The 12,442-nt window shown below is 47.9% G+C and overlaps 1 protein-coding gene across 1 annotated transcript in view; it reads right to left on the reverse strand.

The window, feature by feature from the left end:
* Nucleotides 1-12,442, reverse strand: part of ttll7 (tubulin tyrosine ligase-like family, member 7) — a gene marked incomplete at its 3' end in the record, with an annotated part of 102,213 nt that overhangs the window by 2,093 nt on the left and 87,678 nt on the right. Inside the window, 2 exon segments of the mRNA XM_083768051.1 lie at nucleotides 5,190-5,363; nucleotides 9,596-9,756. Coding sequence (XP_083624177.1) covers nucleotides 5,190-5,363; nucleotides 9,596-9,756 — 335 coding nt within the window.

The raw sequence follows: 12,442 nt of genomic DNA on the forward strand, positions 1-12,442 counted from the left end.
ATATCTTCTTTCAAGCTGGTGGAGAGATAACGTACTCCTCCTCGCTGACAGAACCTCTCCCTGTGAAATAGCTCTTGGGCAAATCAGCCAGGCTGCTTCTTCTTCTTCTTCTTCTTATAAAGTTGACTGTGAAAGAAAAGGGGTGTCGCTGGAGGCCACTCTGCTCAGCACCGCCCAGACCCCAGGAGAGTTGAGATGGGTTCAAATCAACTTCATTTAGTTTCAACCAGAATGTCCTAGAAAATGGCTTCAAGTGGGCCGGGGATGTACTGTACGGTACTTGTCGTCGAGCACGTCGTCTTCCCTCAGCCGTGGCTGAACTGGCTGGGTGAGGCGAGGCGAGCGCACGGTCCAGCACCGTTTTCCTCCTGAATTCATCCACTCTAATGTGTGTGATGTAGTGTAGCTATAGCATGCACAACAGGAAGAAAAACAAAGCCAAGTGACAGCTGTGTACGTAAACATGTGTGAGCGGTTGCACCGCTACGGCCCTCATGAAGTCACATTTCGTCCAATGCGGCCCCCACCCCAAAATGAGTTCGACATCCCTGGCATAGTGTGACGTGTGTGAAGAGTGTAGTGACGTGTGAAGTAGTATAGCCAATCAGAGGGCTCAGAAGTGCGCTGTCCCGCTGTTCGCAGAACTGAAATACTCTAGAGAGCCACCCTCCATCGTTTCATGAGATTCAGATTCAGCTTGGAGCCATCCTGAGAGCCATCCTGGGAGCCATCCTGAGAGCCATCCTGAGAGCCATCCTGAGAGCCATCCTGGGAGCCATCCTGAGAGCCATCCTGAGAGCCATCCTGAGAGCCATCCTGAGAGCACAATTTACATACAGCTTTTTCAACAATGAAAACCAAAAAGCCCAGATGTAGAGATGCTACTGATTTAAAAAAAAAGAAGAAGAAGAAAAGAAAAAAGTCAAATATTGAACATCCAGTGTGGGGGGGTGTGTGTGTGTGTGTGTGTGTGTGTGTGTGTGTTTTTTTTGTGTGTGTGTGTGTGTGTGTTTTACAATTCACTTTGAGAAGGTTCAGCTCGCAGGGGGAATCACGTGACCGGGGTGTGGGGGGGCGGTGGAATAAAGGATAGGTTTCTCATGTCCGAGCTGCCCGATTCCTCTGCAGGCTACATTTAATTGGGCCCCTCGTCCGGTGTCGTCCAGGTTCTCGCCTCCTTTGATCAGGGAGAAGAACTCGGCAAACAACGTGCGTCATGCGCACGCCAGCCTGGACGCCGCGGGAGAAGAGCCACAGAACGGGTCTCTGCTTTCGGTTCAAATCAATCAGTGGACAGAGAGAGAGAGAGAGAGAGAGAGAGGTGGGGAGAAAACAGACTCATCCAGCTCCAAACTCATTACACTATACGTACTGTATGGGAGTGTTTTCACTGACGGGGCCATGGTGCAGCTCCTCACGTCCTCCGTTGGGACACGACGCAGCGCAGGGAATTAAGACGTATGAGCTATACGGCTTAGGGAGGGGAGCTTTGTCAAGATCGCTAACGCAATCAGACACCAAGTGCAGTTACACAGCGGCTTGAAGGTTATCTGCAGCCCACGTTCCACCAAACACCCCAATTAACCCTAATTATCGCTGCACTTTTCTGACAGATGAAAGTTAGCGGTATCTGGAACTGGTGTCGTCATGGTGGGAGATTATTGTCCTGGTGTGTGTCAGCCCCTCGGGGGGGAAGCCAGGGTCACTTTAGTGGAGCTGCTCTGGGCTCGTTCATCTCCTCTCAGCCATGTGCCAGAACAGTGACACACTCTCGCTCACTATAACTCCAGCAAAGGACACTCGAAACAAGAGTGAGCATGACGTGTGTGTGTGTGTGTGAGTTCAAGTGTCTCTCAGATCCACACCCTGATACTCTGTGTGCTCAAGAATAGCAAAATGTAAAGGCACTAGAAAGCATGTGTGTGTGTGGATGAGGACTTGAAGGGACGTGTGCGGGAGATGAGGTGCGTGTTATTTGTTTGGAGATCATTCTTGTGTGTGTGATTTCTGCATGTACTATACTGTAAGTGTTGATAAGTTGAGGCTGCAGGCAGTAAACAGACAAAGAGTGAACAAGCCATCATGGATGGTGGTTCATTGTCACTATCTGTGAGTTACAGAGAAAGGAGGTGATCGGCACACCACACACACACACACACGCACACATACACGCGCGCGCGCGCACACACACACACACACACACACACACACACACACACACACACACACGCACAAGTGCACACACACACACACACACACACGCACAAGTGCGCACACACACACACACACACACACACACACACACACACACACACACACACACTCAACTCCCCCTCTCATCCAGGCAAGGCAAAGCATATGCAACTAATGACAAAATTGCTAATGTTAATTGCCTCTTGACTGTCTGAGGACTGAAGTGTGATGGAAGTCTTTCTGTGCAGATGTCTCCTGTCTACATTATGGAACAAGATAGGAAAGATTTACGTAACGTAACGTAATTAAAGTATGCATTGCAACAGGAGCCATACAGTATTTGTATGACGAGAGACATGGTCCTGTGCAGATGAGTGTGTTGATGGTGGCACTAACACAGCTGGGGTTAGACACTCCGTTCCCACTCCAGGCCACTCACATTGAATGCACTCACTGTGCTGTGAAGCAGTGAACAACATCCATCACAAGGCATACGTACATGTGTTGTGTCACAGCAGAGCCATTACATAGTGGTGGTAGTGACTCTAGCAGGTTGCCCAAATGGTTGCAGCATCGACAAGCAAGCGTTCCAACCGGTTTCCATTCTGTCTCTTTCCCTTGTCTCTTTTCCTTCCACCTCATTCTCAAAGTTCATCACAGGCCCAATTACAGAAATGAAATGAAATAAATAATGATAATCACACTTTTTGACGTCAATCACCAAACGGGTACGATTCAAATCTACCTGACCGTCAACCCGTTTGTTAACAAGGCAAAGAAACATAATCATGCTGTAAACTGATCAGCCAATCAGTGAGGGGGTGGTGGTCTCTGCACGCAGTAGCGGGCGGGCGTGGCTATGAGGATGGCGGTGTCAGCGGCTACAGCAGGAAGCGCACGGTGCGGCGGGGTGGATGGGAAGCTGGCGAGGGTGCAGGGGGGGTGGCATAAGCAGGTGGAGAGGGGTGACGGTGCGGGGGGGGAAGCGGCCAAGCGGGTAAAGGGGTCCTTATGGGAACTAAACCAGAGACCTGCGTCGAGGGGCGGACTGACGGAGGAAGAGGAGGAAGAGGATGCAACAGCGGCAGCAGCAGAGGCGGAGTCTATAGCAGAGACGGAGTCAGAGGCTGGTCCGACAACCAGTGGCAAGCTTTCATAAACACACACACACACACACACACACACACATAGACACACACACAGAAATATATAGAAAACAGTAACACAGAGGGGGGAAATAAGGAGAAACAGACCACATGGCGACACAAGAAAACCTCCAACAGCAACAGAAATATGTCCCACACAAGTTTATATAAATTCATAAAAGTCTATAAATAAAATCCTGGGGAGCACAAAGGACTGTAAAATCTCATACTTTATCCAGTTAAATCTATCCTTCACGTCGATAAACAAAACATAGAAAAAAGAAGGGACGATAAGACTATAAGCAGATAGCGACGACAGCATCTTTCTAGCCTTCCTAATGGTACAAGATAAACACCGGCGCTCCTGGCCTCTACCACTTCTTTACACAGTGCAGCTCTTACAGGGACAAAGTGATAGCCTGTTAAAATATGTGCCAGGGTTATGAATCATGTAAAGCAACGATGCCCCGAGAAAAGGAGGACCGCGCACGCTCTCATAAGGTCATTTGCAGCACCGGGGCTCATCTGGGCTCTAATTGAATTAAGCAGGCCCCAGGGGACCCTGGGCTAACCTGAGCACTAATCTGTGGGTCATTATTTCCTGTTAACAGCACCCTCTCTACCCCCATCACCACTCCACCCCCCCCCCGCTGCCCTCCCTGCAAGCCCAAAGGGTGTAGCGCCTGTAGCGGCTAGCAGGCTAACATGCACTTTGGGCTCCAGGGGGGCTACACACTGTAGCCTGTGAGTGTGTGTGAATTTTAAAAGTACGCACACTTTCTGCTGCCTCCTCTGGAACTGACAGTAAAAATAGAAGGAGGCCGATTTTGCTTTCGGAAGCGAAAATATTATACGTGATAGATTGAAAGTTAATACCGAAAATGTCAGATTGATATTTTAGTGCATGTGTGTGTCCAAAACTATTCCAATGTGGCTGGAAACATTATCACATACTGTATAGGGACAGGATTCATTTCAGTGTTTTCTAAAAGGGAGACTTAATCCAATCCATTTTTTGGACAAATCTGCGGTTCACCTTGCCTAAACAAACCCAAACCTCCCAACCACTTTCTCTTGGGATCATCATAGCGCTGTGCTCTGATTCAGGAAATACAATAAAGGTTCCTGGAACTAAAGCGCTTCTCATAGATGTATGGGTGGGCTCTTCCCCCCCACGCTTGGTAAAAATACAAAAATACAATCCACATATCCTCCAGTAGCTACAAGACGATGGCGCACGCACTGCACCAGGCTCTGCGCACGCACTGCACCAGGCTCTGCGTAGGAGTGAATCTGGCCCTACCGTATGCCATTAACCGGGAAAGCATCAAGTCATTTTAGATTTATATATAGAACATTGGTTGTCTATTCAACAATAGCTGATATATGTACTTGTAGATCTGCTTTTTTGTTTTTTGTCTTTGAATATATATATATATATATATATTTTTTTTATCGAAACATTTTAACTCAAAACTTTGCTTCTGGGGGTCCCTGGAACAACATATTTTGAGACATTCCCTGAAGAAGACCTCCTAGGTCGAAACCTTGGATACTAATAAATATACAGCATTGTGGCTACGTGTGTGCTGCCTTTTTCTCATTTTTACTTATTTACTGCCTTAATTAGGCCAGCACCTCACCCTTTCCTGATTTGGTCCGCGACCAAATACATATCATTTTGACATTTTTGTAGAATTGGCCCCAGGTCTTTTTTTAACACAGATGCAATGCAGCGCTACAAGCCATAACAGCAGCAAATAACGGCAGAACATTGACAGTGGTTGGGGATGGGGGGGGGGGGGGGGGGGGGGGGGCGTGTCAGAGGACCACGGTCCTCCTCCTCCTCACCTAGTGTCGTCCCACTCCGGGCTGAGTCCGGTCAGCGAGCCGCGGGACTCGGAGACAAACTTGTAGACGACCAGCAGGCAGTCTCTGCACAGCTGCACCAGACGCCTGCAGCACTGCAGCTCCTGCGGTGACACCACCTCGCTGCTCTTGCTGAAGATGGTCTCCCACGACGAACTGCACGGGGAAACACGCAACAACAGACACAAGTTCATGTCCTCGTTGAGTAGTAGACGAACTGCACGGGGAAGAAACACGGAACGGACACAAGTTCATGTCCCCGGGAGTATAGTAGTCGGACTCGGCACCAATGTACAGTATTATGTAAACACAATGTTGGAAGGAATGGACCCTTTTCAACGGCAGACGTTTGGATTGGGTAAACAACACAGCTGAAGCTAATCATTTCGAGTGTGTGCCAGCATGCATGGGCCGCTCCCGTACAGTTAACTAAATGCTGGCCTGGCACACAGTAACACAAAAAAATGAAATACACCCAACAATTTCCTTTCGATGTGTTTCCAGAGTAGACGGACACATGCACACACAGTCACACACACACACACACACACACACACACACAAATGGAGACAACGGGAGAAGAAAGACAAAGAGCTGGGATGAAACAAATCCAAGTATACAGTTAACCCCTCTTTACAACCCGGACATACCCCTGACTGTGAGACCGCTTCAACAACTGAGAGACAGAGCCCTGGAAGAGCGTTTGATGTCTCTCACTCCTCAGTAGGGGTTAGGGTGGCTGCGCTTCCTGTGAAAGGGTTCAAAACGGCATGCGTTTCCGTTCCCCCACCTCTCCCAAAAGTCCTGCTTTCAAAAGCCTGTTGAATTCAGCGCCTCCACACGATACCATTCACCATGGCCATTTTGACTGTTGTTAAGACCCTGAGATAAAATATCAAACACGGGAGGCTGATGAAGAGGGGAGGGAGGAGGAGGAGGAGGAGGAGGAGCGCGTATGGATTTGGAGAGTGCACGTTCCGAGGTGGGCCACTTGGCTGTCGCTATATGTGCTACCACCCGCGGGCTCATCCCTGTCGAGGCCGTGCCCCTTCGTGGGGCAGGGGGGGATTGGACGAAGCGGGTTCACGCGGGTCATTCTGCGATCAGACAGACGCTGCATGGGGGGCGTGGGGACGCAGCGGGGCTGCTGGCTGTTGCTGTGTGTCAGGGTCCGGGCCGGGCCGGGCTGGGCTCGTCTGGGCCAGACTAATCCTCCCAATGCCCGGGCTCCGACACCACTCAAAGGGGAAAAAATCTGTCCATTCGATCGTTGAGCCTTAATCTTTTCTTTGCCTCCTTTTTTTTCTTTCCCTCTACGATTTATCTCCTTCTATTTTTGCCCTCTGTCAGAGAGTCCCTCCGTTTCCCTCCCTCTCCTTATCATTCTTTTATCTCTGTCACTTCACTCATTCAACTCTCACTATCTCAATATCCCTTGGCAAAGAGAGAGCGGGGGCGGAGGCAGAGCGGTGGGTGGTGAGTGCAGAATAAAGCCAGTGAGCTCCTCAGTCTGTCTACAGCGGGGGAGTCATCACAACCACCGAGCGACTGAACTGGAAAGAATAGCAGGGAGCAGGGAGGCAACAGGTCACAACTCCATCAGGCAGGAGATGAAAAGATACTCGGCAGCCATCTGTCTGAAAGCTCTCTGTCTGTCTGTCTGTCTGTGTGTGTGTGTGTGTGTGTGTGTGTGTGTGTGTGTGTGTGTGTGTGTGTGTGTGTGTGTGTGTGTGTGTGTGTGTGTGTGTGTGTGTGTGTGTGTGTGTGTGTGTGTGTGTGTGTGTGTGTGTGTGTGTGTGTGTGTGTGTGTGTGTGTGTGTGTGTGTGTGTGTGTGTGTGTGTGTGTGTGTGTGTGTGTGCTGTACTGTATGTGGGTGTTTGGAGAAACCATCATGTAGGAAGTAAGACCCAGCCATAGTGCGTTTGAAGGTGTACGTACAGTATGTACAGTATGTGTGTAGCCAATGCACCAGTTAGTGTATTTGTTTTGTGCGTGCGTGTTTTTCAGGCTGGCTAATAACGTCTCAATGTTTTCGCACCAGTCGGGGTGTATGTTTTCAGTGCCTGCATGGATGCTCGGCTCACAGTGTTCACTAAAGGTAGAGGCACAATCAATTGGACTAACTCGCTGTGGGAATAAAGCCACATATGTAGCACCGCGTCTAAATGTTAGACGGGGGAGGAGGGGAGAGAGAAACACTGTGATAACAAGCCACAGTGAAGGGAGCACATGAGGCCTAGCTCGATCTCGTCGGCTTATTCCCCCTTCCTTCACTTAATTCCCCTCTCCTTCCGTTCCTTCCTCCCCATATCGTCTCGTCTAGCGCTGTGAAAAAGCACCGATCAGCTGCAGAGATCTGTGGCCTTATTATACACACTTTGACCACGTTGCGTGGCGTGCAGCCTCCCCGGGGAGGTGGATGAGCACCGGAGGTGGAGGGTGTTTGTTTGTCTGTTTGTTCATCTGTGTCTCAGCCTGTTCCTGGTTTCGTTGACTGTGTAATGAAAGGCAAAATGCCCCATCTGTCCCTCTAAGATGGACAGTGTAGGCTACAGCACAGTGAGGGACGCTAGGATGAATTAAGGAGTGTTTGTGCGAGGTGTGAAAGTTTTGTTGTGAATATTAATCATGGACGGAATGGAATTTAAATGGCTATACCCCTGTTGCCCCTGTTGTTATGGTCTTATATTGCCTAACTGGCTATTATGATATGTTTTATATTATTACAAACTAAACCATCGTATACAGTAAGTGGTCCAACTAATGTCAATGCTTGTTTTTAATTGATCAAAATTCCTATTTTTTGTTTAAATCTTTTGAAATATTTGCATGCCGGTACGGCGGTATATTTGTATATGGTTAACGAAGAAGGGGGTTGGGACATTTACTAGTGACCCATAATAATTGGTCTGCGACCGACCCACAGTTTGGGAAACAGTGCTGTACAGCCCAGTATGAGAGCAGAACTTATTAGGCCAATGATGGATAGGCTTCTTTTTTAATAACTTAAATATTTGCCTGAGTATAGCTAGCTAGTGCTACAGGTTAAAAGACAAAAAACATAGCTAACGTTAGCTAGCTAGCTCACACACACACTACACACTGTGTAAGCTCACAATGCGGACGTGTTGTGAGCTTGAGTGAAGTGAACCATTCCGAAACGGATAGACGGCGGCCTATGTCATGTCACATATGTGTATAAGTGTTAGGCTTAATTCTTATATGTTCATGATTTCATCCGAGGGACCGTCACCTCTCTCTCTCTCTCTCTCTCTCTCTCTCACACGCAACACTAGTACACAGGTCCATGCTGTGGTGTGTTGTGTTGTGTTGTGCGTCTCCTCGCGATGACGCAATCCAAAACATTTGTGCACGTGATATTTTAGATGAAAGAAAACGTTATTTTGACTTCGCGCAACAGGTGGTCTCACCAAAGAGAATTTTAATGATCAAAGACCTTTTTGGTCGGTCAAATTCTGACTTTTTCTTTTTTTTTCACCAAATGCCAATAAAAATCAATCGTGCATATTTAATAGTCGGTCGGCAACCGGAGACCAAAATATTATTTTGCTCTGCCTTAGCCTACTGTCAACATGTTTACGAAATTGTCAGTTTTTGTTTATAGTTTTTATTTAGTTCTCGTCAGTGAAAAAAGGTAGTCAGGGAACATTTTTCGTCTTGGTTTTAGTCGTCGGACACAAACTCTGGAGATTGGACCCTACCCGGTGTTGGAGAAGCAGTCCCACCGGTCTTGGTTGGACCTACCCAGTGTTGGAGAAGCAGTTCCACCGGTCTTGGTTGGACCTACCCAGTGTTGGAGAAGCAGTTCCACCGGTCTTGGTTGGACCTACCCAGTGTTGGAGAAGCAGTTCCACAGGCCTTGGTTGGACCTACCCAGTGTTGGAGAAGCAGTTCCACCGGTCTTGGTTGGACCTACCCAGTGTTGGAGAAGCAGTTCCACAGGCCTTGGACCTACCCAGTGTTGGAGAAGCAGTTCCACCGGCCTTGGACCCTACCCAGTGTTGGAGAAGCAGTTCCACAGGCCTTGGTTGGACCTACCCAGTGTTGGAGAAGCAGTTCCACAGGCCTTGGTTGGACCTACCCAGTGTTGGAGAAGCAGTTCCACAGGCCTTGGTTGGACCTACCCAGTGTTGGAGAAGCAGTTCCACAGGCCTTGGTTGGACCTACCCAGTGTTGGAGAAGCAGTTCCACAGGCCTTGGACCTACCCAGTGTTGGAGAAGCAGTTCCACAGGCCTTGGACCTACCCAGTGTTGGAGAAGCAGTTCCACAGGCCTTGGTTGGACCTACCCAGTGTTGGAGAAGCAGTTCCACAGGCCTTGGACCTACCCAGTGTTGGAGAAGCAGTTCCACAGGCCTTGGACCTACCCAGTGTTGGAGAAGCAGTTCCACAGGCCTTGGCCGTGGCTCCACAGCAGTCTGTTGAACACGCGGTTGAAGAGACGGTACAGGTGGAGACTGTCCACGTCAGACTCCCTCCAGATGCGCTGCAGTGCCGAGCGAACGTTGGTGCGCACGATGTCCAGCACCTTGACCACAAGGGAGGAAGAGAACATTCACATCAAAGGTCGTCCCAGAATTCGGGGACCACATTCGGACTAGCGCCTGCTCCCGTGCTTGCGGTTATGGTTAGCTTAGGGTTTGAGGTAGGTTGTCGTTTGTCGGACCAATGATTAGTCTAACTAACGTACTGCACCCCCAGATTTCACAAACTGAAGCCTGCAATAGTTCATATAGGGGCACGTTATAGTCTGAATGCCTTAGCTGTGATCAGATGTCAGTCAGCTGATTGTAATAATCAGCCTAGCTTTTCCTCATTCACATCTCAGCCGACTGTTACGTCACACATCCATACTCCAATCAGAGATCATGGCTCTTGGCTTACCCTACCCCCCTTAGATAGCATTTCTGTAGACTTAAGCCAAATTCCAATACCCAAAATCTCGGCCACTCGCTCACTCACACTCGCTCACTCACACTCGCTCACTCCAGCATGGAGGTGTTACGGTGAAATTGGTGTCCTGCTGAAATATGTGACGTGTTGACATCACATGACATCAGTGTCCGAATGTAAATCGTTGCAGTTTGTTTATTAGCAGAGTTCAATATAGCGGTATTCAGGCCACGTATTTAAAGACCTCCATGTAAGTTGTGTGAAGTCCACAAGATGGTCACATATTTTGACAGGTCACCAATTTCACCATAATTTGCCATGCCGGAGTGACGGAGTGTGAGCGAGCGAGTGGCCGAGATTTTGGGTATTGGAATTTGGCTTTTGATAGCATCTGATACAGACTTATAGCATGTTATGTAGACAGCACTATAATTGCATTGTATATATAGTCATAGCACGCCGTAGTACATATGTATAGCATAGTAGTATATATATATATATAGTTTATATGTATAGTCTCATAATATATATATTCCACTGTTACTTTCTTAGCTTACGCATGTTTTATGATAAATGTTTTTATGTGATGTATTCCCATGCTTTTGTTCTTGCTTAATGTAAGTCGCTCTGGATTAAGAGCGTCTGCTAAATGCCTAAATTGTAAATTGGCTTCACTACAGCTGCCCCATTCCTTCACAGACACTGCTGTTGCTGCTGCTGCACGCAAGCTTGCCTCCATCACCCCGTTCTCCACCTTTTGATCATAGTCTGGCATATCTAGGCTCAGGTCTGGCATATCTAGGCTCAGGTCTGCTGGCATAGGCTCAAATGCTTGTGAATTTGTCTGCTGATTTAAATATGCTGATTTAAATGCAAATGCAAACTGAATGTTGAACTGAAATTCTCGTGTGCATGCAGGCTTTAAAGTAAACTAGTAAACTTCAATGGGGGGGGGGGGGGGGGGGGGGTTGCTAATGTTCTCTGATTTTGCTCAGCATGCTGCTTTGACAACATTTAGAGAACATCTCCCAGAGCGCGGAGCCTTTAACGCCAAGTTTAACTGTATTCCATTTGATTTCAATAAATGGTTAATCTACTTAGACGTGTTTCCTATCTGAAGTTACTCTGTAAATTTTTTTTTTTTTTACAATATTAATAATCAAAAAATACAGCTATTTCACAATTAACGCAAAAATACTCCCGCTGCTGACAAGGCATTGGACATACAGGACTCACATTAGCGTAACGCTACGCTGCAGCAAACGTGAGGCGATGCCCTGCGTGTTAATTAGGGCGCTGAATGTGTTCCAGCCCAAGGATTCCTCTCAGCTTATTTAGCTTTCAAATCTCACAGCATTAGTAGAGAAACACATGCACACTGTAAATAAATGCAGATGCACAAACACAGACGCAAGCTACAGTATGCATGCCAGTATTATTTTCTTTCACAACAATCGCACGCAATAACGCAAAACAACTCAATTTACATGCACATGTTATGTATACAGTGAGTAGTGTGATGTTATAAGAACGTGAGTGCGTTTGTGTTCCATAGAGAGGGAGGGGCTTACCCTGATGCGCACTTTAACTATTCATGGCGACTACATACTGTATATACAGTACAGTGCAGTGTATATTATAAGGCAATGTTTTGGTGACTCTGCCCTCCATTTGTTCTGACTGATATAACAGCAAATTGTTTGGATGTGTTTCACCCGGTCTGAAACACAGTAAAACACACAGACGGTTTCCACAATCTGTGTCTCCTGTTGCTGAGTTTCATCAGTCCACGTACTGCACCGCTCACCATCGTGCACGTATCTTGTAGACAGCGCTATTTTCGCTGCAACAAAGCATACCTCAGGCTTCAGATCGGAGCGAGATTGGAGGAGAGGGCTGGCCACGCGAGGATAGAGCGCCAGAAGAGGCTAAGAGGCCAGTAACGGAGCCTGAAGAGCAGAGGGCTAATTGCCGGCCCGACGTCAGCCCTCCACTGCTAGGAGATGTGGAGGCGTACTTAGGAGCCATGTGCTAAGCATTCCATCATGCGTTCCTCTCTTTTATTTTCTCTCGCTCCTCATTCTTTCTCTCTCCCTTTTGGCGCTGCCTTTCATATCTTGCTCCTCATTACAGCGTGGGTGCGTGTGTGTTTGTGCGCGCCCCGCGCATGTGTGTGTGTGTGCGCACGAATGTTTTTTTTATTTTTTCTGATAGATTTCACCAGACGTGACCAGCATGTAGACTTGTGCGCATGCTACAGATGGTCACATACACACACACACATGTACAGTATATTGTACTACTGTATGTACACACTGTAC

Source organism: Protomyctophum parallelum (genome assembly GCF_964188405.1).
Source record: "Protomyctophum parallelum genome assembly, chromosome: 6".
Lineage (NCBI taxonomy): Eukaryota > Metazoa > Chordata > Actinopteri > Myctophiformes > Myctophidae > Protomyctophum > Protomyctophum parallelum.